Below are 26,045 nucleotides of genomic sequence, written 5' to 3'. Positions count from 1 at the left end.
ATGGAAATAGAAGGCTAGAGAGAGAAACATGGAAATAGAAGGCTAGAGAGAGTGAGACATGGAAATAGAAGGCTAGAGAGAGAGACATGGAAATAGAAGGCTAGAGAGAGAGAGACATGGAAATAGAAGGCTAGAGAGAGAGACATGGAAATAGAAGGCTAGAGAGAGAAACATGGAAATAGAAGGCTAGAGAGAGAAACATGGAAATAGAAGGCTAGAGAGAGAAACATGGAAATAGAAGGCTAGAGAGAGAAACATGGAAATAGAAGGCTAGAGAGAGAAACATGGAAATAGAAGGCTAGAGAGAGAAACATGGAAATAGAAGGCTAGAGAGAGAAACATGGAAATAGAAGGCTAGAGAGAGAAACATGGAAATAGAAGGCCAGAGAGAGAAACATGGAAATAGAAGGCTAGAGAGAGAAACATGGAAATAGAAGGCTAGAGAGAGTGACATGGAAATAGAAGGCTAGAGAGAGAGAGACATGGAAATAGAAGGCTAGAGAGAGAAACATGGAAATAGAAGGCTAGAGAGAGTGAGACATGGAAATAGAAGGCTAGAGAGAGAGACATGGAAATAGAAGGCTAGAGAGAGAGACATGGAAATAGAAGGCTAGAGAGAGAAACATGGAAATAGAAGGCTAGAGAGAGAAACATGGAAATAGAAGGCTAGAGAGAGAAACATGGAAATAGAAGGCTAGAGAGAGAAACATGGAAATAGAAGGCTAGAGAGAGAAACATGGAAATAGAAGGCTAGAGAGAGAAACATGGAAATAGAAGGCCAGAGAGAGAAACATGGAAATAGAAGGCTAGAGAGAGAAACATGGAAATAGAAGGCCAGAGAGAGAAACATGGAAATAGAAGGCTAGAGAGAGAGAGACATGGAAATAGAAGGCTAGAGAGAGAGAGAGACATGTAAATAGAAGGCTAGAGAGAGAAACATGGAAATAGAAGGCTAGAGAGAGAAACATGGAAATAGAAGGCCAGACAGAGAAACAAGGAAATAGAAGGCTAGAGAGAGAGAGTGACATGGAAATAGAAGGCTAGAGAGAGAGACATGGAAATAGAAGGCCAGACAGAGAAACATGGAAATAGAAGGCTAGAGAGAGAAACATGGAAATAGAAGGCTAGAGAGAGTGACATGGAAATAGAAGGCTAGAGAGAGAGAGACATGGAAATAGAAGGCTAGAGAGAGAAACATGGAAATAGAAGGCTAGAGAGAGTGAGACATGGAAATAGAAGGCTAGAGAGAGAGACATGGAAATAGAAGGCTAGAGAGAGAGACATGGAAATAGAAGGCTAGAGAGAGAAACATGGAAATAGAAGGCTAGAGAGAGAAACATGGAAATAGAAGGCTAGAGAGAGAAACATGGAAATAGAAGGCTAGAGAGAGAAACATGGAAATAGAAGGCTAGAGAGAGAAACATGGAAATAGAAGGCTAGAGAGAGAAACATGGAAATAGAAGGCCAGAGAGAGAAACATGGAAATAGAAGGCTAGAGAGAGAAACATGGAAATAGAAGGCCAGAGAGAGAAACATGGAAATAGAAGGCTAGAGAGAGAGAGACATGGAAATAGAAGGCTAGAGAGAGAGAGAGACATGTAAATAGAAGGCTAGAGAGAGAAACATGGAAATAGAAGGCTAGAGAGAGAAACATGGAAATAGAAGGCCAGACAGAGAAACAAGGAAATAGAAGGCTAGAGAGAGAGAGTGACATGGAAATAGAAGGCTAGAGAGAGAGACATGGAAATAGAAGGCCAGACAGAGAAACATGGAAATAGAAGGCTAGAGAGAGAAACATGGAAATAGAAGGCCAGACAGAGAGACATGGAAATAGAAGGCTAGAGAGAGAAACATGGAAATAGAAGGCTAGAGAGAGAAACATGGAAATAGAAGGCCAGACAGAGAAACATGGAAATAGAAGGCTAGAGAGAGAAACATGGAAATAGAAGGCCAGACAGAGAAACATGGAAATAGAAGGCTAGAGAGAGAAACATGGAAATAGAAGGCTAGAGAGAGAAACATGGAAATAGAAGGCTAGAGAGAGAAACATGGAAATAGAAGGCCAGACAGAGAAACATGGAAATAGAAGGCTAGAGAGAGAAACATGGAAATAGAAGGCTAGAGAGAGAAACATGGAAATAGAAGGCCAGACAGAGAAACATGGAAATAGAAGGCTAGAGAGAGAGACATGGAAATAGAAGGCCAGACAGAGAAACATGGAAATAGAAGGCCAGACAGAGAAACATGGAAATAGAAGGCCAGACAGAGAAACATGGAAATAGAAGGCCAGACAGAGAAACATGGAAATAGAAGGCTAGAGAGAGAAACATGGAAATAGAAGGCCAGACAGAGAAACATGGAAATAGAAGGCCAGACAGAGAAACATGGAAATAGAAGGCCAGACAGAGAAACATGGAAATAGAAGGCTAGAGAGAGAAACATGGAAATAGAAGGCCAGACAGAGAAACATGGAAATAGAAGGCCAGACAGAGAAACATGGAAATAGAAGGCCAGACAGAGAAACATGGAAATAGAAGGCCAGACAGAGAAACATGGAAATAGAAGGCCAGACAGAGAAACAGAGGCATAGAAGTAAAAAGATATACATAAAGAGCCATGCAAATAGAAAGTTCTAGAAATTGAGCTATTTTGTTGTGTTAGTTATATCATGAGTGACAATGATATAACGGTGAGAAACGTCACAGACCCCAGTACATGCAGAGGTGTGTGTGTGTGGTGCAGTAAGGGTGACTCACTGGGCTTTGCCCCCCCTCACTCATGCAGTAAACTCTGGTCTGGTAGGAGTGGCCTGGCTTCAGCCCCTCACACACATGTTCCATGGCTGGACCACTGTACGCCAGCTCCCACGACACACCTAGTGGGACACACACACACACACACACACACACACGGACAGACAGACCGAGACACACGGACAGACAGACCGAGACACACGGACAGACACGGACAGACAGACAGACGGACAGAGAAACACGGACAGACAGACCGAGACACACGGACAGACACACGGACAGACACGGACAGACACGGACAGACACGGACAGACACGGACAGACACGGACAGACACGGACAGACACGGACAGACACGGACAGACGGACAGAGAAACACGGACAGACAGACCGAGACACACGGACAGACACGGACAGACAGACAGAGAAACACGGACAGACACGGACAGACACGGACAGACACGGACAGACACGGACAGACAGACAGACGGACAGAGAAACACGGACAGACAGACCGAGACACACGAACAGACAGACGGACGGACAGAGAAACACGGACAGACAGACGGACAGACAGACAGAGGCATGAACACACTCTACTAAGCCATCTCTTTCTTGGCTGTTACATACAAAGCCTTCAGGAAGTAGTCACGCAGTAGCCGTTGACTTATTCAGCATTTTAATGTGTTACAGCCTGAATTCAAAATGGATTAAATATGTTTATTTTCTTCTCACTCACGCTGGTAGACACAATACTGCAATAAGGACAAAGTGAAAATATGGTTTTAGAAATGTTTGTAAAAATGTGTTGGAAATTAAATCCAGAAATATCTCATTTACATAAGTACTCAAACCCCACGTTAAAATCATCATTGGCAGTGATTCCAGCTGTGAGTCTTTCTGGGTAAATCTCTAAGAGCTTTCCACACCTGGATTGTACAATATTTGCCCATTCATCTTTTCTAAATTCTTCAAGATCTGTCAAATTGGTTGTTGATCATTGTTAGGCAGCCATTTTGAAGTCTTGCCGTAGATTTTCAAGGTGATTTAATTCAAAACTGTAACTCGGCCACTCAGGAACATTCAGTGTCTCCTTGGTATACAACTCCAGTGTATATTTGGCCTTGTGATTTAGGTTATTGTCCTGCTGAAAGGTGAATTCATCTCCCAGTGCCTGATGGAAAGACCGACTGAACCAGGTTTTCCTCTCTGATTTTGCCTGTGCTTAGCTCCATTCCGTTTATTTTGTATCCTGAAAAACTCCACAGTCCTTAACGACTACAAGCATACCCCATAACATGATGCAGCTACCATCCTGCTTGAAAATATGAAGTAGTAGTACACTGTGTTTTGTTGGATTTGTCCCAAACAGGCTTCCTACTTTTCACTCTGTCATTTAGGTTAGTATTGTGGAGTAACTACAATGTTGTTGATCCAGTTCTCCTGTCACAGCCATTAAACTCTGTAACTGTTTTAAAGTCCCCATTGGCCTCACATAGGAAGGACGTATCTTTGTAGTGACTGGGTGTATTGATACACCATCCAAAGTGTAATTAATAACTTCACCATGTTCAAAGGGATATTACATGTCTGTTTTTTTATTTTTTACCCATCTACCAATAGGTGTCCTTCTTTGCCAGGCATTGGAAAACCTCCCTGGTCTTTTGTGGTTGAATCTGTGTTTGAAATTCACTGCTCGACTGAAGGACCTTACAGATAAATTGTATGTGTGGGGGTACAGAGATGAGGTAGTCATTCAAAAATCATGGTAAACACACTATTAATGCATTTAAAACTTATTTCTAAAAGCATCATTTCACTTCTACATTATGTGGTATTGGGTGTAGGCCAGGAACACAACATCTCAATATAATCCATTTTAAATTCAGGTTTTAACAACAAAATGTGGAAAAAGTCGATGAGTGTGAAAACATCTGAAGGGACTGAATATTGAAAAATACTGTGGGTTGATAAAAAGCACTATAGAAATAAAAAGGATTACTGTTCTCAAGGAAGTCTCTCTCTGGGGTTTAAGCTGGGTAACGGGAAAGCTCTCTCTCTCTCTGGGGTTTAGGCTGGGTAACGGGAAAGCTCTCTCTCTCTCTGGGGTTTAGGCTGGGTAACGGGAAAGCTCTCTCTCTCTCTGGGGTTTAGGCTGGGTAACGGGAAAGCTCTCTCTCTCTGGGGTTTAGGCTGGGTAACGGGAAAGCTCTCTCTCTCTCTCTCTGGGGTTTAGGCTGGGTAACGGGAAAGCTCTCTCTCTCTCTGGGGTTTAGGCTGGGTAACGGGAAAGCTCTCTCTCTCTGGGGTTTAGGATGGGTAACGGGAAAGCTCTCTCTCTCTCTGGGGTTTAGGCTGGGTAACGGGAAAGCTCTCTCTCTCTCTGGGGTTTAGGCTGGGTAACGGGAAAGCTCTCTCTCTCTCTGGGGTTTAGGCTGGGTAACAGGAAAGCTCTCTCTCTCTCTGGGGTTTAGGCCGGGTAACGGGAAAGCTCTCTCTCTCTCTGGGGTTTAAGCTGGGTAACGGGAAAGCTCTCTCTCTCTCTGGGGTTTAGGCTGGGTAACGGGAAAGCTCTCTCTCTCTGGGGTTTAGGCTGGGTAACGGGAAAGCTCTCTCTCTCTCTGGGGTTTAGGCTGGGTAACGGGAAAGCTCTCTCTCTCTCTCTGGGGTTTAGGCTGGGTAACGGGAAAGCTCTCTCTCTCTCTCTCTGGGGTTTAGGCTGGGTAACGGGAAAGCTCTCTCTCTCTCTGGGGTTTAGGCTGGGTAACGGGAAAGCTCTCTCTCTCTCTCTGGGGTTAAGGCTGGGTAACAGGAAAGCTCTCTCTCTCTCTCTGGGGTTAAGGCTGGGTAACAGGAAAGCTCTCTCTCTCTCTCTGGGGTTTAGGCCGGGTAACGGGAAAGCTCTCTCTCTCTCTGGGGTTTAGGCTGGGTAACGGGAAAGCTCTCTCTCTCTCTGGGGTTTAGGCTGGGTAACAGGAAAGCTCTCTCTCTCTCTCTGGGGTTTAAGCTGGGTAACTGGAAAGCTCTCTCTCTCTGGGGTTTAGGCTGGGTAACGGGAAAGCTCTCTCTCTCTCTGGGGTTTAGGCTGGGTAACAGGAAAGCTCTCTCTCTCTCTGGGGTTTAGGCCGGGTAACGGGAAAGCTCTCTCTCTCTCTGGGGTTTAAGCTGGGTAACGGGAAAGCTCTCTCTCTGGGGTTTAGGCTGGGTAACGGGAAAGCTCTCTCTCTCTGGGGTTTAGGCTGGGTAACGGGAAAGCTCTCTCTCTCTCTGGGGTTTAGGCTGGGTAACGGGAAAGCTCTCTCTCTCTCTGGGGTTTAGGCTGGGTAACGGGAAAGCTCTCTCTCTCTCTGGGGTTTAGGCTGGGTAACGGGAAAGCTCTCTCTCTCTCTCTGGGGTTAAGGCTGGGTAACAGGAAAGCTCTCTCTCTCTCTCTGGGGTTTAGGCCGGGTAACGGGAAAGCTCTCTCTCTCTCTGGGGTTTAGGCTGGGTAACGGGAAAGCTCTCTCTCTCTCTCTGGGGTTTAGGCTGGGTAACAGGAAAGCTCTCTCTCTCTCTGGGGTTTAAGCTGGGTAACTGGAAAGCTCTCTCTCTCTGGGGTTTAGGCTGGGTAACGGGAAAGCTCTCTCTCTCTCTCTCTGGGGTTTAGGCTGGGTAACGGGAAAGCTCTCTCTCTCTCTGGGGTTTAGGCTGGGTAACGGGAAAGCTCTCTCTCTCTGGGGTTTAGGATGGGTAACGGGAAAGCTCTCTCTCTCTCTGGGGTTTAGGCTGGGTAACGGGAAAGCTCTCTCTCTCTCTGGGGTTTAGGCCGGGTAACGGGAAAGCTCTCTCTCTCTCTGGGGTTTAGGCTGGGTAACGGGAAAGCTCTCTCTCTCTCTGGGGTTTAGGCTGGGTAACGGGAAAGCTCTCTCTCTCTCTCTCTGGGGTTTAGGCTGGGTAACGGGAAAGCTCTCTCTCTCTCTGGGGTTTAGGCTGGGTAACGGGAAAGCTCTCTCTCTCTCTCTGGGGTTAAGGCTGGGTAACAGGAAAGCTCTCTCTCTCTCTCTGGGGTTAAGGCTGGGTAACAGGAAAGCTCTCTCTCTCTCTCTGGGGTTTAGGCCGGGTAACGGGAAAGCTCTCTCTCTCTCTGGGGTTTAGGCTGGGTAACGGGAAAGCTCTCTCTCTGTCTGGGGTTTAGGCTGGGTAACAGGAAAGCTCTCTCTCTCTCTCTGGGGTTTAAGCTGGGTAACTGGAAAGCTCTCTCTCTCTGGGGTTTAGGCTGGGTAACGGGAAAGCTCTCTCTCTCTCTGGGGTTTAGGCTGGGTAACAGGAAAGCTCTCTCTCTCTCTGGGGTTTAGGCCGGGTAACGGGAAAGCTCTCTCTCTCTCTGGGGTTTAAGCTGGGTAACGGGAAAGCTCTCTCTCTGGGGTTTAGGCTGGGTAACGGGAAAGCTCTCTCTCTCTGGGGTTTAGGCTGGGTAACGGGAAAGCTCTCTCTCTCTCTGGGGTTTAGGCTGGGTAACGGGAAAGCTCTCTCTCTCTCTGGGGTTTAGGCTGGGTAACGGGAAAGCTCTCTCTCTCTCTGGGGTTTAGGCTGGGTAACGGGAAAGCTCTCTCTCTCTCTCTGGGGTTAAGGCTGGGTAACAGGAAAGCTCTCTCTCTCTCTCTGGGGTTTAGGCCGGGTAACGGGAAAGCTCTCTCTCTCTCTGGGGTTTAGGCTGGGTAACGGGAAAGCTCTCTCTCTCTCTCTGGGGTTTAGGCTGGGTAACAGGAAAGCTCTCTCTCTCTCTGGGGTTTAAGCTGGGTAACTGGAAAGCTCTCTCTCTCTGGGGTTTAGGCTGGGTAACGGGAAAGCTCTCTCTCTCTCTCTCTCTGGGGTTTAGGCTGGGTAACAGGAAAGCTCTCTCTCTCTCTGGGGTTTAAGCTGGGTAACTGGAAAGCTCTCTCTCTCTGGGGTTTAGGCTGGGTAACGGGAAAGCTCTCTCTCTCTCTCTGGGGTTTAGGTTATTGTCCTGCTGAAAGGTGAACTGGTGGAAAGCAGACAACCAGGTTCTCCTCCATTCCGTTTATTTTTTATCCTGAAAAATTCCACAGTCCTTAACGACTACAAAGACACCCATAACACGTTTTTTATTTAGTTTAATTTGACCTTTATTTAACTTTTATTTAACCTTTATTTAACCTTTATTTAACTAGGCAAGTCAGTTAAGAACAAATTCTTATTTTCAATTACAGTGGGTTAACTGACTTGTTCAGGGGCAAAATGACAGATTTTTACCTTGTCAGCTCGGGGATTCGATCTTGCAACCTTTCGGTTACTAAAACGCGGTCCAACGCTCTAACCACTAGGCTACCAGCCGCCCCATTTCCAAGCAGAGTGTGAGATGTATCAAGGTGTCTGTTACTAGTCCAACGCTCTAACCACTAGGCTACCAGCCGCCCCGATGTAAAAAGGGATTTATAATAAATAAATGTGATTTGATTTGCAGTTGAAACTTACCGCTTAGTCCCTCAGATATCTCCACCACGTATTTGGTCACTTCCGCCCCTCCATTATCTTTAGGAGGTTCTAGAGAGAGAATACAACTATTACTTCCTGTTTTGGATCAATAGCTCTGTTAAAGAGTCATGAGCAAGCTAGCAATATTTATAGACAAAAGGTCCATCCCAAATGGCACCACCCTATTCCCTATATAATACACTACCTCTGACCAGGCCAGCACTCTTGAACACACCAAGGGTGGCCAGTACTCTTGATCACACCAAGGGTGGCCAGTACTCTTGATCACACCAAGGGTGGCCAGTAGTCTTGATCACACCAAGGGTGGCCAGCAGTCTTGATCACACCAAGGGTGGCCAGCAGTCTTGATCACACCAAGGGTGGCCAGTAGTCTTGATCACACCAAGGGTGGCCAGTAGTCTTGATCACACCAAGGGTGGCCAGTAGTCTTGATCACACCAAGGGTGGCCAGCAGTCTTGATCACACCAAGGGTGGCCAGCAGTCTTGATCACACCAAGGGTGGCCAGTAGTCTTGATCACACCAAGGGTGGCCAGTACTCTTGATCACACCAAGGGTGGCCAGTACTCTTGATCACACCAAGGGTGGCCAGTGTTATCAACAGACATGAAAACAAACAAAGCTCTGGTAGCACAGATGTATCGGTGAGAGGGATTTGGATCTGTATCACCGTTGCGAGCAGACATTTCTTTGTGTGTGTGTTTGATGATGATTGTGTATGTGTCTCTACTCACCCCATGCCAGTCTGAAGGAATTGGGCAGTACCCTGCCTCTGATGACAGGTCTACATGGTCCTCCTGGTCTGTCTGGACAGGTAGTGAACTCTGCCACCTGACTGGGGTTACTCTTCCCCTCAGTGTTGTAGGCTGCCACCTGCAGGACAGGAGGAGATACTGCAGCATTCAGAAATCACAATCATAGAAAAGGAAAAACAATATTAAAAAAAACTATGTATACAGTGGGGCAAAAAAAGTATTTAGTCAGCCACCATTTGTGCAAGTTCTCCCACTTAAAAAGATGAGAGAGGCCTGTAATTTTCATCATAGGTACACTTCAACTATGACAGACAAAATTAGAAAAAAAATCCAGAAAATCACATTGTAGGATTTTTAATGAATTGGTGGAAAATAAGTATTTGGTCAATAACAAAAGTTTCTCAATACTTTGTTATATACCCTTTGTTGGCAATGACAGAGGTCAAACGTTTTCTCTAAGTCTTCACAAGGTTTTCACACACTGTTGCTGGTATTTTGGCCCATTCCTCCATGCAGATCTCCTCTAGAGCAGTGATGTTTTGGGGCTGTTGCTGGACAACACGGACTTTCAACTCCCTCCAAAGATTTTCTATGGGGTTGAGATCTGGACACTGGCTAGGCCATTCCAGGACCTTGAAATGCTTCTTACGAAGCCACTCCTTCGTTGCCCGGGCAGTGTGTTTGGGATCATTGTCATGCTGAAAGACCCGGGAATCGTTTCATCGTCAATGCCCTTGCTGATGGAAGGAGGTTTTCACTCAAAATCTCACGATACATGGCCCCATTCATTCTTTCCTTTACACGGATCAGTCGTCCTGGTCCCTTTGCAGAAAAACAGCCCCAAAGCATGATGTTTCCACCCCCATGCTTCACAGTAGGTATGGTGTTCTTTGGATGCAACTCAGCATTCTTTGTCCTCCAAACATGCCGATTTGAGTTTTTACCAAAAAGTTATATTTTGGTTTCATCTGACCATATGACATTCTCCCAATCTTCTTCTGGATCATCCAAATGCTCTCTAGCAAACTTCAGACGGGCCTGGACATGTACTGGCTTAAGCAGGGGAACACGTCTGGCACTGCAGGATTTGAGTCCCTGGCGGCGTAGTATGTTACTGATGGTAGGCTTTGTTACTTTGGTCCCAGCTCTCTGCGGGTCATTCAATGTTTAGACCCCTAGTTGCACCACACTTTCCCAAACCATCTTTGCTGCTCAATGTGTAAATGTTCAAATCAAACCAAATCAAATACAACCAACCGTGAAATGCTTACTTATAATCACCTAACGATAACAGTTAAGAAAATATTTACTAAAAAAACTAAAGTATAAAAAACGTAACATATAGGGACTATGGTGGTCTGCTTGAAACATGTAAGAATTACAGACTTGGTCAGGGAATGGTTGAAAACGTAAATTAAGACATTTGCCAGTTGGTCCGTGTATGCTCTGAGTACAGGTCCTGGTAATCCGTCTGGCCCTGCGGCCTGGTGAATGTTGACCTGTTTAAAGGTATTACTCACATTGGCTACGCAGAGCGTGATCACACAGTCATCCGGAACAGCTGGTGCTCTGATGCATGCTTCAGTGTTGCTTTCCTCGAAGTGAGCACAAAAAGGCATTTAACCCGTCTAGTAGGCTCGTGTCACTAGGCAGCTCGCGGCTGGGTTATTGACAGCACCAGCTGTTATTGACAAACAGACACACACCACCACCACTAGCCTTCCCAGAGGTAGCTGTTCTGTCCATGCGTGGAAAACCAAACCAACTGTATATTATTCATGTCGACGTTCAGCCACGACTAAGTGAAAAATAAAAATCTTCAACTTAATTTTCAGACAACTTTAAGAGCATATACTTTCTTTATTGTTAAAAATCTACTTTAAAGGTTGCTAGCCAACTAGCCTGCTAACTTAGATTAGCACTGCATGAGTCAGCTAGTTGCTATCAACAGCTAGCTTACAGCTACATTAAAGTAAAACACAGTTTTGGAAACGCATAATGCCATCTCACCAGTTATCAAAGAATGTTAGCTACACTGAACAAATATAAATGCAACAACTTTAAAGATTTTACTGAGTTACAGTTCATGTAAGGAAATCAGTCATATTGAAATACATTCATTAAGCCCTAATCTATAGATTTCACATGACTCTGGGAATACAGATATGCATCTGTTGGTCAGAGATAACAAAAAAACAAAAAACAGGTAGGGGCGTGGATCAGAAAACAAGTCAATATCCGGTGATACTTCACGAGGCAAAAGGTGGTGTGACATTTCCACAGGATAGATTTGATCAGGCTGTTGATTGTGGCCTGTGGAATGTTGTCCCGCTGCTCTTCAATGGATGTGCAAAGTTGCTGGATATTGGCGGGAACTGGAACAGGCTGTCGTCTACACCAATCCAGAGCATCCCAAACATGCTCAATGGGTGACATGTCTGGTGAGTATGTAGGCCATGGGAAGAACTGGGACATTTTCAGCATACAGGAATTGTGTACAGATCCTTACGACATGGGTCAGTGCATTATCATGCTGAAACATGAGGTGATGGCGGCGGACAAATGGCACGACAATGAGCCTCAGGATCTTGTCAAGGTATCTTTGCATTATCTGCATTTCTAGGGAGTTTTTTCTAGCCACTTTGAGATATCAGCTGATGTACGAAGGGCTATATAAATAGGGGGATAAGGATGGAAGGACGGAGGGAGGGAGGAAGGAGGGGATAAGGATGGAAGGACGGAGGGAGGGAGGAAGGAGGGGATAAGGATGGAAGGACGGAGGGAGGGAGGAAGGAGGGGATAAGGACGGAGGGAGGAAGGGAGGAAGGGAAGGAGAGAGAGAGAACTAGAGGGGAATATAAAACCAGCAGTTATTAGTGAATGTTTATTGTTACGGTGCTTCTACAGTTATTAGTGAATATTTATTGTTACGGTGCTTCTACAGTTATTAGTGAATATTTATTGTTACGGTGCTTCTACAGTTATTAGTGAATGTTTATTGTTACGGTGCTTCTACAGTTATTAGTGAATATTTATTGTTACGGTGCTTCTACAGTTATTAGTGAATATTTATTGTTACGGTGCTTCTACAGTTATTAGTGAATGTTTATTGTTACGGTGCTTCTACAGTTATTAGTGAATGTTTATTGTTACGGTGCTTCTACAGTTATTAGTGAATATTTATTGTTACGGTGCTTCTACAGTTATTAGTGAATGTTTATTGTTACGGTGCTTCTACACCTGCATTGCTGTTTTGGGGGTTTTAGGCTGGGTTTCTGTACAGCACTTTGAGATATCAGCTGATGTACGAAGGGCTATATAAATACATTTGATTTGATCTCTGTGCATTCAAATTGCCATCAATAAATACAATTGTGTTTGTTGTCCGTAGCTTGTGCCGGCCCATACCATAACCCCACCGCCAGCCACCATGGGGCACTCTGTTCACAATGCTTAAGTCGGTAACGACGCCAGACCTCAGTCAGGTCAAGACCCTGGCGAGGACGACGAACATGCAGATGAGCTTCCCTGAGACAGTTTGTGCAGAAATTCTTTGGTTGTGCAAACCTACAGTTTCATCAGCTGTCCAGGCGGCTGGTCTCAAAAGTCCTGGTTACATGTGATCTTCGGTTGTGAGACCAGCTGGATGTAGTGCGTACGGCCCAGTACATCACCGGGGCCAAGCTTCCTGCCATCCAGGACCTATATACTAGGCGGTGTCAGAGGAAGGCCCTAAAAATACCAGAGCGCCAAGTCTAGGTCCAAGAGGCTTCTAAACAGCTTCTACCCCCCAAGCAATAAGACTCCAGAAAAGCCAATCAAATGGCCACCCAGACTATTTGCATTACCCCCCCACCTTTACGCTGCTGCTACTCTCTGTTATTATCTATGCATAGTCACAATAATAACTCTACCCATGTGTACATATTACCTCGACACCGGTGCCCCCTCCACATTGACTCTGTACCGGTACCCCCTGTATATAGCCTCCACATTGACTCTGTACCGGTACCCCCTGTATATAGTCTCCACATTGACTCTGTACCGGTACCCCCTGTATATAGCCTCCACATTGACTCTGTACTGGTACCCCCTGTATATAGCCTCCACATTGACTCTGTACCGGTACCCCCTGTATATAGCCTCCACATTGACTCTGTACCGGTACCCCCTGTATATAGTCTCCACATTGACTCTGTACCGGTACCCCCTGTATATAGTCTCCACATTGACTCTGTACCGTAATACCCTGTATATAGTCTCCACATTGACTCTGTACCGTAATACCCTGTATATAGCCTCCACATTGACTCTGTACCGGTACCCCCTGTATATAGCCTCCACATTGACTCTGTACCGGTACCCCCTGTATATAGTCTCCACATTGACTCTGTACCGGTACCCCCTGTATATAGTCTCCACATTGACTCTGTACCGTAACACCCTGTATATAGCCTCCACATTGACTCTGTACCGGTACCCCCTGTATATAGCCTCCACATTGACTCTGTACCGGTACCCCCTGTATATAGCCTCCACATTGACTCTGTACCGGTACCCCCTGTATATAGCCTCCACATTGACTCTGTACCGGTACCCCCTGTATATAGCCTCCACATTGACTCTGTACCGTAACACCCTGTATATAGCCTCCACATTGACTCTGTACCGTAACAACCTGTATATAGTCTCCACACTGACTCTGTACCGGTACCCCCTGTATATAGCCTCCACATTGACTCTGTACCGGTACCCCCTGTATATAGCCTCCACATTGACTCTGTACCGGTACCCCCTGTATATAGCCTCCACATTGACTCTGTACCGGTACCCCCTGTATATAGCCTCCACATTGACTCTGTACCGGTACCCCCTGTATATAGCCTCCACATTGACTCTGTACCGGTACCCCCTGTATATAGCCTCCACATTGACTCTGTACCGGTACCCCCTGTATATAGCCTCCACACTGACTCTGTACCGGTACCCCCTGTATATAACCTCCACATTGACTCTGTACTGGTACCCCCTGTATATAGCCTCCACATTGACTCTGTACTGGTACCCCCTGTATATAGCCTCCACATTGACTCTGTACCGGTACCCCCTGTATATAGCCTCCACACTGACTCTGTACCGGTACCCCCTGTATATAACCTCCACATTGACTCTGTACTGGTACCCCCTGTATATAGCCTCCACATTGACTCTGTACTGGTACCCCCTGTATATAGCCTCCACACTGACTCTGTACCGGTACCCCCTGTATATAACCTCCACATTGACTCTGTACTGGTACCCCCTGTATATAGCCTCCACATTGACTCTGTACTGGTACCCCCTGTATATAGCCTCCACATTGACTCTGTACCGGTACCCCCTGTATATAGCCTCCACACTGACTCTGTACCGGTACCCCCTGTATATAACCTCCACATTGACTCTGTACTGGTACCCCCTGTATATAGCCTCCACATTGACTCTGTACTGGTACCCCCTGTATATAGCCTCCACATTGACTCTGTACCGGTACCCCCTGTATATAGACTCCACATTGACTCTGTACCGGTACCCCCTGTATATAGCCTCCACATTGACTCTGTACCCCCTGTATATAGCCTCCACATTGACTCTGTACCGGTACCCCCTGTATATAGACTCCACATTGACTCTGTACCGGTACCCCCTGTATATAGCCTCCCCATTGACTCTGTACCGGTACCCCCTGTATATAACCTCCACATTGACTCTGTACCGGTACCCCCTGTATATAACCTCAACATTGACTCTGTACCGGTACCCCCTGTATATAGCCTCCACATTGACTCTGTACCAGTACCCCCTGTATATAGCCTCCACATTGACTCTGTACCAGTACCCCCTGTATATAGCCTCCACATTGACTCTGTACCGGTACCCCCTGTATATAACCTCCACATTGACTCTGTACCAGTACCTCCTGTATATAACCTCCACATTGACTCGGTACCGGTACCCCCTGTATATAACCTCCACATTGACTCTGTACCGGTACCCCCTGTATATAGCCTCCACATTGACTATGTACCGTAATACCCTGTATATAGCCTCCACATTGACTCTGTACTGGTACCCCCTGTATATAACCTCCACATTGACTCTGTACCGGTACCCCCTGTATATAGCCTCCACATTGACTCTGTACCGGTACCCCCTGTATATAGCCTCCACATTGACTCTGTACCGGTACCCCCTGTATATAGCCTCCACATTGACTCTGTACCGGTACCCCCTGTATATAGCCTCCACATTGACTCTGTACCGTAATACCCTGTATATAGCCTCCACATTGACTCTGTACCGGTACCCCCTGTATATAGCCTCCACATTGACTCTGTACCGTAATACCCTGTATATAGCCTCCACATTGACTCTGTACCGGTACCCCCTGTATATAGCCTCCACATTGACTCGGTACCGGTACCCCCTGTATATAGTCTCCACATTGACTCTGTACCGGTACCCCCTGTATATAGCCTCCACATTGACTCTGTACCGGTACCCCCTGTATATAGCCTCCACATTGACTCTGTACCGGTACCCCCTGTATATAGCCTCCACATTGACTCTGTACCGGTACCCCCTGTATATAGCCTCCACATTGACTCTGTACCGGTACCCCCTGTATATAGCCTCCACATTGACTCTGTACCGGTACCCCCTGTATTTAGCCTCCACATTGACTCTGTACCGGTACCCCCTGTATATAGCCTCCACATTGACTCTGTACCGGTACCCCCTGTATATAGCCTCCACATTGACTCTGTACCAGTAAACCCTGTATATAGCCTCCACATTGACTCTGTACTGGTACCCCCTGTATATAGCCTCCACATTGACTCTGTACCGGTACCCCCTGTATATAGCCTCCACATTGACTCTGTACCGGTACCCCCTGTATATAGCCTCCACATTGACTCTGTACCGGTACCCCCTGTATATAGCCTCCACATTGACTCTGTACCAGTAAACCCTGTATATAGCCTCCACATTGACTCTGTACCGGTACCCCCTGTATATAGCCTCCACATTGACTCTGTACCGGTACCCCCTGTATATAGCCTCCACATTGACTCTGTACCGGTACCCCCTGTATTTAGCCTCCACATTGACTCTGTACCGGTACCCCCTGTATATAGCCTCCACATTGACTCTGTACCGGTACCCCCTGTATATAGCCTCCACATTGACTCTGTACCAGTAAACCCTGTATATAGCCTCCACATTGACTCTGTACTGGTACCCCCTGTATATAGCCTCCACATTGACTCTGTACCGGTACCCCCTGTATATAGCCTCCACATTGACTCTGTACCGGTACCCCCTGTATATAGCCTCCACATTGACTCTGTACCGGTACCCCCTGTATATAGCCTCCACATTGACTCTGTACCGGTACCCCCTGTATATAGCCTCCACATTGACTCTGTACCGGTACCCCCTGTATTTAGCCTCCACATTGACTCTGTACCGGTACCCCCTGTATATAGCCTCCACATTGACTCTGTACCGGTACCCCCTGTATATAGCCTCCACATTGACTCTGTACCAGTAAACCCTGTATATAGCCTCCACATTGACTCTGTACTGGTACCCCCTGTATATAGCCTCCACATTGACTCTGTACCGGTACCCCCTGTATATAGCCTCCACATTGACTCTGTACCGGTACCCCCTGTATATAGCCTCCACATTGACTCTGTACCGGTACCCCCTGTATATAGCCTCCACATTGACTCTGTACCAGTAAACCCTGTATATAGCCTCCACATTGACTCTGTACCGGTACCCCCTGTATATAGCCTCCACATTGACTCTGTACCGGTACCCCCTGTATATAGCCTCCACATTGACTCTGTACCGGTACCCCCTGTATTTAGCCTCCACATTGACTCTGTACCGGTACCCCCTGTATATAGCCTCCACATTGACTCTGTACCGGTACCCCCTGTATATAGCCTCCACATTGACTCTGTACCAGTAAACCCTGTATATAGCCTCCACATTGACTCTGTACTGGTACCCCCTGTATATAGCCTCCACATTGACTCTGTACCGGTACCCCCTGTATATAGCCTCCACATTGACTCTGTACCGGTACCCCCTGTATATAGCCTCCACATTGACTCTGTACCGGTACCCCCTGTATATAGCCTCCACATTGACTCTGTACCAGTAAACCCTGTATATAGCCTCCACATTGACTCTGTACCGGTACCCCCTGTATATAGCCTCCACATTGACTCTGTACCGGTACCCCCTGTATATAGCCTCCACATTGACTCTGTACCGGTACCCCCTGTACATAGCCTCCACATTGACTCTGTACCGTAATACCCTGTATATAGCCTCCACATTGACTCTGTACCGGTACCCCCTGTATATAGCCTCCACATTGACTCTGTACCGTAACACCCTGTATATAGCCTCCACATTGACTCTGTACCGGTACACCCTGTATATAGCCTCCACATTGACTCTGTACCGGTACCCCCTGTATATAGCCTCCACATTGACTCTGTACCGTAACACCCTGTATATAGCCTCCACATTGACTCTGTACCGGTACACCCTGTATATAGCCTCCACATTGACTCTGTACCGGTACCCCCTGTATATAGCCTCCACATTGACTCTGTACCGGTACACCCTGTATATAGCCTCCACATTGACTCTGTACCTATTGGCCCCGCTATGGTTATTTACTGCTGCTCGTTAATGATTTGTTATTCTTATCGCTTACTTCTTTTAAAAGGTATTTTCTTAAAACTGCATTGTTGGTTAAGGGTTTGTAAGAAGGCTTTTACTGTAAGGTCTAAACCTGTTCTATTCAGCCCATGTGACAAATACAATTTACATTGATTTGAGAAGGGGGGGGGGGGGGGGGGGGGGGCAGAGCGCAAGTAGCAGGTACAGATAAACCACTTCAAATCTTTTCGACTCTATAACAAAAGTACAAACAGGGCAAAGACACATGATCAACTACAAATCTTAGAATCAACTATTAAAGACTACCAGAAGCCAGTGGATTCTCTAATTACATTGAATGAAACATAGGATAAAATACAAACCCTCCAACCCAAAAAGGCGTGGGGTGTTGATGGTATCCTAAATTAAATGATAAAACATACAGACCATAAATTCAAATAGGCTATTGTTAAACTACAACATTACCCGCAGCTCTGACAGATTCCCCAATATTTAGAACCAAGGCCTGATCACCCCAATCCACTACCGGCTAAAACGGCCACTTCCCGCCACTTAGCAACACTAAAGATGTGACCGCTATTGCCACCTAGCAAAGCTAAAGAGCTGGTTGCTACCTCCACCTAGCAACGCTAAAGAGCTGGTTGCTACCTCCACCTAGCAACGCTAAAGAGCTGGTTGCCACCTCTACCTAGCAACGCTAAAGAGCTGGTTGCCGCCTCCACCTAGCAACGCTAAAGAGCTGGTTGCCAACTCCACCTAGCAACGCTAAAGAGCTGGTTGCCACCTCCACCTAGCAAAGCTAAAGATATCTGGCCCTAAACAGAGAGTACACGGTGGCAGAATACCTGACCACTGTGACTGAACCAAAATTAGGCAAATCCTTGTACAGACTCCGCGAGCATAGCCTTGCTATGGAGAGAGGCTGCCATAGATTGTCTTCTCTCGAGAGCCAGGTCTGCCCACAAAATGAGGTGGAAACTGAAATGCACTTCCTAACTTCCTGCCAAATGTATGACCTACACTTCCTAACTTCCTGCCAAATGTATGACCTGCACTTCCTAACTTCCTGCCAAATGTATGACGTGCACTTCCTGCCAAATGTATGACCTACACTTCCTAACTTCCTGCCAAATGTATGACCTAGACTTCCTAACTTCCTGCCAAATGTATGACCTACACTTCCTAACTTCCTGCCAAATGTATGACCTACACTTCCTAACTTCCTGCCAAATGTATGACCATATTAGACGTATATTCCCCACAGATCACAAAGACCAAAGAATTCATAAACAAATCAAACATTATTTTGCACATTGCCGTCACTCTGACTTTGTGTATAATATTTACTGTCGAATTCAAATCGTTTTTTTGGTGATGTTTGTTTTGTGACTTCTCACTTTTGTTCATTTCAATTGAATTGGAAATGAAAACAAGTTTCCCATGCCAATGAAGCCCTTTGAACTGAATGGACAGAGAGAAAAAAAAGAGAGAATGTTGGGGGGGCAGAGAGACAGAGGGAGGGAGGGAAGGTGTGCTGAAAAGTGATTCAATTCAGCCTGTATTTGACCATGATGATTTTAACTAGACTTACAACAACCCCCTCTGCGTCGTGAGAAAACATGTGCTCAGCTCCAAAATGGGCTGCTTGACCACTTCCAGTCCGAGTTCACAATAAAGGCCAGTTTACCATTTCCCACAATGCTTACCTAATTAGCCACTGATTGACCTACCGGTGTGTGGGATTGTGGACAGCTCCTGTTACCCTGAGAGTCAGCATCTGTCCCAAATGGAACCATTTCCCTTAAATAGTGCACTACTATAGACCAAGGCCCATAGGGCTCTGACCAATATTAGTGCACTATATAGGGAATAGGGTGCCATTTGGGGAACGTGGGAGGGGAGACTAATACCATTAGATCCCTGCAGTCATATGAGTCATAGACCGCTGTGTGCCAATCGCCCTCCTCTCCTCGTCATACCCACTTCCCCCCCTCCTCCCCGAGACAGGAAGACATTGATCCGTAGTCTAATTAACCCTGAAGATCAAACAGCAGTGATCAGACACACCACGTGGGCTCTACTTCTCTCCCTCTCTCTTTGGTTCCTCTGTCTCGGCGTCTTCACCCCTGTTTCTCTCCGTCTCTCTCCTCTTACCCTCACTCACTTCTGTCTTTCTATCTCGCTCTCAGTATGACGCCATAGACTGTATCAGTTGTATAACTCTATAGACTGTACTAGTTGTATGACTCTATAGACTATCAGTTGTATGACTCTATAGACAGTCTATAGAGTCATACAACTAGTACAGTCTATAGAGTCATACAACTGATAGTCTATAGAGTCATACAACTGATAGTCTATAGAGTCATACAACTAGTACAATCAGTTGTATGACTCTATAGACTGTACTAGTTGTATGACTCTATAGACTATCAGTTGTATGACTCTATAGACTGTACTAGTTGTATGACTATATAGACTGTACTAGTTGTATGACTATATAGACTGTACTAGTTGTATAACTCTATAGACTGTACTAGTTGTATGACTATATAGACTGTACTAGTTGTATGACTATATAGACTGTACTAGTTGTATGACTCTATAGACTGTACTAGTTGTATGACTCTATAGACTGTACTAGTTGTATGACTATATAGACTGTACTAGTTGTATGACTATATAGACTGTACTAGTTGTATGACTATATAGACTGTACTAGTTGTATAACTCTATAGACTGTACTAGTTGTATGAATCTATAGACTGTACTAGTTGTATGACTCTATAGACTGTACTAGTTGTATGACTCTATAGACTGTACTAGTTGTATGAATCTATAGTTGTATGACTCTATAGACTGTACTAGTTGTATGACTCTATAGACTGTACTAGTTGTATGACTCTATAGACTGTACTAGTTGTATGACTCTAGAGACTGTACTAGTTGTATGACTCTATAGACTGTACTAGTTGTATGAATCTATAGTTGTATGACTCTATAGACTGTACTAGTTGTATGACTCTATAGACTGTACTAGTTGTATGACTCTATAGACTGTACTAGTTGTATGACTCTATAGACTGTACTAGTTGTATGACTCTATAGACTGTACTAGTTGTATGACTCTATAGACTGTACTAGTTGTATGAATCTATAGTTGTATGACTCTATAGACTGTACTAGTTGTATGACTCTATAGACTGTACTAGTTGTATGACTCTATAGACTGTACTAGTTGTATGAATCTATAGTTGTATGACTCTATAGACTGTACTAGTTGTATGACTCTATAGACTGTACTAGTTGTATGACTCTATAGACTGTACTAGTTGTATGACTATATAGACTGTACTAGTTGTATGACTCTATAGACTGTACTAGTTGTATGACTCTATAGACTGTACTAGTTGTATGACTCTATAGACTGTACTAGTTGTATGAATCTATAGTTGTATGACTCTATAGACTGTACTAGTTGTATGACTCTATAGACTGTACTAGTTGTATGACTCTATAGACTGTACTAGTTGTATGACTATATAGACTGTACTAGTTGTATGACTCTATAGACTGTACTAGTTGTATGACTCTATAGACTGTACTAGTTGTATGACTCTATAGACTGTACTAGTTGTATGACTTACCCTGAAGTGACTTACCCTGAACTTGTACTTGGTGCTCCTGTGCAGGTTCTTGACAGTGCAGGATAGCTCATCACCATCATAGCTGGGTTGGAAGCCATAACCCTGGGGAGAATGAGGGGGGACAAAGACCAGTTGAGCACAAAGCAAGTCCATCTTAAAATACAAACACTGTCTGATACACGCAGAAACATTTAAAGGGACAAGAATAGAATTCAAGCCATGTCTCTTTATGGCATTACAGCTTCAAGGTTTAGAGTAATGTTAGCTGATGTCATGACTGACTGACTGACCCGTAGCTCGTCCTCATCAGTATGTAATGTCACATGACTGACTGACCCGTACCTCGTCCTCATCATTATGTAATGTCATATGACTGACCCGTACCTCGTCCTCATCAGTATGTAATGTCATGACTGACTGACCCGTACCTCGTCCTCATCAGTATGTAATGTCATGACTGACTGACCCGTACCTCGTCCTCATCAGTATGTAATGTCACATGACTGACTGACCCGTACCTCGTCCTCATCAGTATGTAATGTCACATGACTGACTGACCCGTACCTCGTCCTCATCAGTATGTAATGTCACATGACTGACTGACCCGTACCTCGTCCTCATCAGTATGTAATGTCACATGACTGACTGACCCGTACCTCGTCCTCATCAGTATGTAATGTCACATGACTGACTGACCCGTACCTCGTCCTCATCAGTATGTAATGTCACATGACTGACTGACCCGTACCTCGTCCTCATCAGTATGTAATGTCACATGACTGACTGACCCGTACCTCGTCCTCATCAGTATGTAATGTCACATGACTGACCCGTACCTCGTCCTCATCATTATGTAATGTCATATGACTGACCCGTACCTCATCCTCATCAGTATGTAATGTCATGACTGACTGACTCGTACCCCATCCTCATCAGTATGTAATGTCATGACTGATCCGTACCTCGTCCTCATCCATCTCCAGGCTGTAGAAGATATCGTCCTCCTTGGGGGAAGTGGAGGGTCTCTGCCAGGTCAGACACAACCAGGTCACCCCTGCCTTCACCAGCTCTGGAGGGAGGGGCGGGGAGGGTACGCTGCACGAGGTATACAGGTCCACTGTCTCAGAGAACTCACTAACAGAGAGGAAGGAAAACCCAAAAGACAAAAGAAGGGGATGAGAGTCGTTTGGAGAGAGGGGAGAGAAGGAGAGAGAGAAGGAGAGAGAGAAGGAGAGAGAGAGGGAGAGAGAGAAGGAGAGAGAGAAGGAGAGAGAGAGGGAGAGAGAGAGGGAGAGAGAGAGGGAGAGAGAGAGGGAGAGAGAGAGGGAGAGAGAGAGAGAGAGGGAGAGAGAGAGGGAGAGAGAGAGGGAGAGAGAGAGGGAGAGAGAGAGAGAGGGAGAGAGAGAGGGAGAGAGAGAGGGAGAGAGAGGGAGAGAGAGAGGGAGAGAGAGAGGGAGAGAGAGAGGGAGAGAGAGGGAGAGAGAGAGGGAGAGAGAGAGAGAGAGAGAGAGAGAGAAGGAGAGAGAGAAGGAGAGAGAGAGGGAGAGAGAGAGGGAGAGAGAGAGGGAGAGAGAGAGAGAGAGAGAGAGAGAGAGAGAGAGAGAGAGAGAGAGAGAGAGAGAGAGGGAGAGAGAGGGAGAGAGAGGGAGAGAGAGAAGGAGAGAGAGAAGGAGAGAGAGAGGGAGAGAGAGAGAGGGAGAGAGAGAGAGAGAGAGAGAGAGAGAGAGAGAGAGAGAGAGAGAGAGAGAGAGAGAGAGAGAGAGAGAGAGAGAGAGAGAGAGAGAGGGAGAGAGAGGGAGAGAGAGGGAGAGAGAGAAGGAGAGAGAGAAGAAGAGGAGAGAGAGAGGGAGAGAGAGTGGAGGAGAGAGGACAGGAAGGAGGAGACAGTACTTGGCCCGTAGAGACACTATTTGGCCCGTAGAGACACTATTTGACCCGTAGAGACAGTAGAGACAGTACGTGGCCCGTCATCACTGTGTCCAGGAGAAAATAGCGTTGAGTTAGCCACGTACCTTATACCCATGTCGTTTTTGGCTGCGAGGCGGAAGGAGTATCTTGAAGCTGGAGAGAGCTTGGTGACTCGATACTGCTTCTGAGGTCCATAGTAACACTGCTCATAACCCCCGGTCCCCTTCCCCTCGTCCCACTGGAGCGTGTAGTTCTGGATTTTGGAGCCGTTGTCACACGGGGCCTGTGGAAGCACGACATCTTGATTACTCTCAATTAACATCCCATTCATTCCAGGCCCAGTGGTACACACACACACACACACACTAACAGGAATCTGACATAGTACAGCATCCACTGTGCTGTTGAACCCCACAACAGTTACAGCATATTGTTTTTACAAGAGCATGAATAGGCTCTACAAAAAAAGGTACAGTACCTTCCACTGGAGGACGAGGGTGCTGCTCTTGGAGCCACTGGCCTTTCTGGGGGGGCAGGGGGGGTCTGGTTCGCAGCTCCGGGTGGTGAAGGCTACTGCCTCGGACGGACTGCCGCGTAAACACTGCCCTGAACACACGGCCAGGACCCTGGAGAGAGAGACAGAGTGCACTACTTTTGACAAGAGACATTATGGACAGACAGCTGTACGGTTGATTAGACCACACAGACACACAGCTGTACGGTTGATTAGAGCACACAGACAGACAGCTGTACGGTTGATTAGAGCACATACAGACAGACAGACAGCTGTATGGTTGATTAGAGCACACAGACAGACAGCTGTACGGTTGATTAGAGCACACAGACAGACAGCTGTACGGTTGATTAGAGCACACAGACAGACAGCTGTATGGTTGATTAGAGCACATACAGACAGACAGACAGCTGTATGGTTGATTAGAGCACACAGACAGCTGTACGGTTGATTAGAGCACACAGACAGACAGCTGTACGGTTGATTAGAGCACACAGACAGACAGCTGTACGGTTGATTAGAGCACATACAGACAGACAGACAGCTGTATGGTTGATTAGAGCACACAGACAGACAGCTGTACGGTTGATTAGAGCACACAGACAGACAGCTGTACGGTTGATTAGAGCACACAGACAGACAGCTGTACGGTTGATTAGAGCACACAGACAGACAGCTGTACGGTTGATTAGAGCACACAGACAGACAGCTGTACAGTTGATTGGAGCACAGACAGACAGACAGCTGTACGGTTGATTAGAGCACACAGACAGACAGCTGTACGGTTGATTAGAGCACACAGACAGACAGCTGTATGGTTGATTAGAGCACACAGACAGACAGCTGTACGGTTGATTAGAGCACACAGACAGACAGCTGTATGGTTGATTAGAGCACACAGACAGACAGCTGTATGACTGATTAGAGCACACAGAGGGGCCCTGAACAGTAGTTGTACCAACCTGACGTGGTAGTCTGTTGCTGGCCTCAGGTCTTCTAAAGTTACACTTAGTTGTTCACCACTGGTACAGGAGAGGAGAGAGAAAACCCCCATCAGAGGAAACAGGGGAGACATTTAGTACCACATCATTTCAGTAGGGAACGACAGTCCATTGGCATGCAGGATAGCCAAGGATGACGTGCAAACCAGCACACAAACACACACGGCATCCCTACCTGTACATGCTGGTGTACTTCCCGTCCTTGCCGCTGTAGGAGATGGACACATCGTAACTGAGAGGCTCCAGGGAGGGGCTGACCCCCTCTCCCTCTGCCCTGCTGGGGGCCACCCAGCTCAACACTGCCCCTTTGGCCTGGATGTCTGTCACCTGGAGGGTTACACAAGACGGAATCAGCCGAGGTTCAGGATTAGAGAAATATGTATCTGTTGCTCACTACTAATTAGTGTCCTTCAGAAGAAAAATGACCAGATTCTCAGCAAACTGACTAAACAAAAGGAAAGGGTGAAAGTCTAATGCATTAAACTCCTTTACAGAGCAAATCCACAGCAGCAACCAACGGCAAAACAGAGAGAACCAAGGAACTCATCATATACTTCAAAACATCTTCAATATTTTCTGCATAGCCTTCGTCAGGGAGTACAAAGTAGAGATAGTAGGGCTAGTAGAGATAGTAGGGCTAGTAGAGATAGATAGATAGTAGGGCTAGTAGAGATAGTAGGGCTAGTAGAGATAGTAGGGCTAGTAGAGATAGTAGGGCTAGTAGAGATAGATAGATAGTAGGGCTAGTAGAGATAGTAGGGCTAGTAGAGATAGTAGGGCTAGTAGAGATAGTAGGGCTAGTAGGGCAGGTAGAGATAGTAGGGCTAGTAGGGCAGGTAGAGATAGATAGATAGAAGGGCTAGTAGAGATAGATAGATAGTCAGGCTAGTAGAGATAGTAGGGCTAGTAGGGCTAGTAGAGATAGTAGGGCTAGTAGAGATAGTAGGGCTAGTAGAGATAGTAGGGCTAGTAGAGATAGTAGGGCTAGTAGAGATAGTAGGGCAGGTAGAGATAGTAGGGCAATTAGAGATAGTAGGGCTAGTAGATAGTAGGGCTAGTAGAGATAGTAGGGCAGGTAGAGATAGTAGGGCAATTAGAGATAGTAGGGCTAGTAGATAGTAGAGCTAGTAGAGATAGTAGGGCTAGTAGGGCAGGTAGAGATAGATAGATAGTAGGGCTAGTAGCGATAGATAGATAGAAGGGCTAGTAGAGATAGTAGGGCTAG

General features: G+C 46.1%; 1 protein-coding gene across 6 annotated transcripts in view; it reads right to left on the bottom strand.

Moving 5' to 3' along the window:
* The window catches only part of fndc3a (fibronectin type III domain containing 3A), a 178,698-nt gene that overhangs the window by 36,541 nt on the left and 116,112 nt on the right, over positions 1–26,045 (bottom strand). For all 6 annotated transcript variants that reach the window (XM_036965065.1, XM_036965064.1, XM_036965066.1 and 3 more), the window contains 9 exons: positions 24,996–25,147; positions 24,782–24,841; positions 23,784–23,931; positions 23,410–23,588; positions 22,360–22,531; positions 21,413–21,499; positions 8,982–9,120; positions 8,228–8,296; positions 2,757–2,875 (listed from right to left, as the gene is read on the bottom strand). In XM_036965065.1, the coding sequence (XP_036820960.1) occupies positions 2,757–2,875; positions 8,228–8,296; positions 8,982–9,120; positions 21,413–21,499; positions 22,360–22,531; positions 23,410–23,588; positions 23,784–23,931; positions 24,782–24,841; positions 24,996–25,147 (1,125 nt within the window). The remainder of the gene's footprint in view (positions 1–2,756; positions 2,876–8,227; positions 8,297–8,981; positions 9,121–21,412; positions 21,500–22,359; positions 22,532–23,409; positions 23,589–23,783; positions 23,932–24,781; positions 24,842–24,995; positions 25,148–26,045) is intronic.

The sequence above is a fragment of the Oncorhynchus mykiss genome, chromosome 27, assembly GCF_013265735.2.
Source record: "Oncorhynchus mykiss isolate Arlee chromosome 27, USDA_OmykA_1.1, whole genome shotgun sequence".
Taxonomy (NCBI): domain Eukaryota; kingdom Metazoa; phylum Chordata; class Actinopteri; order Salmoniformes; family Salmonidae; genus Oncorhynchus; species Oncorhynchus mykiss.
Note: the sequence above shows the minus strand (reverse complement) of the source record. Positions and strands in the feature narration are given on the sequence as shown.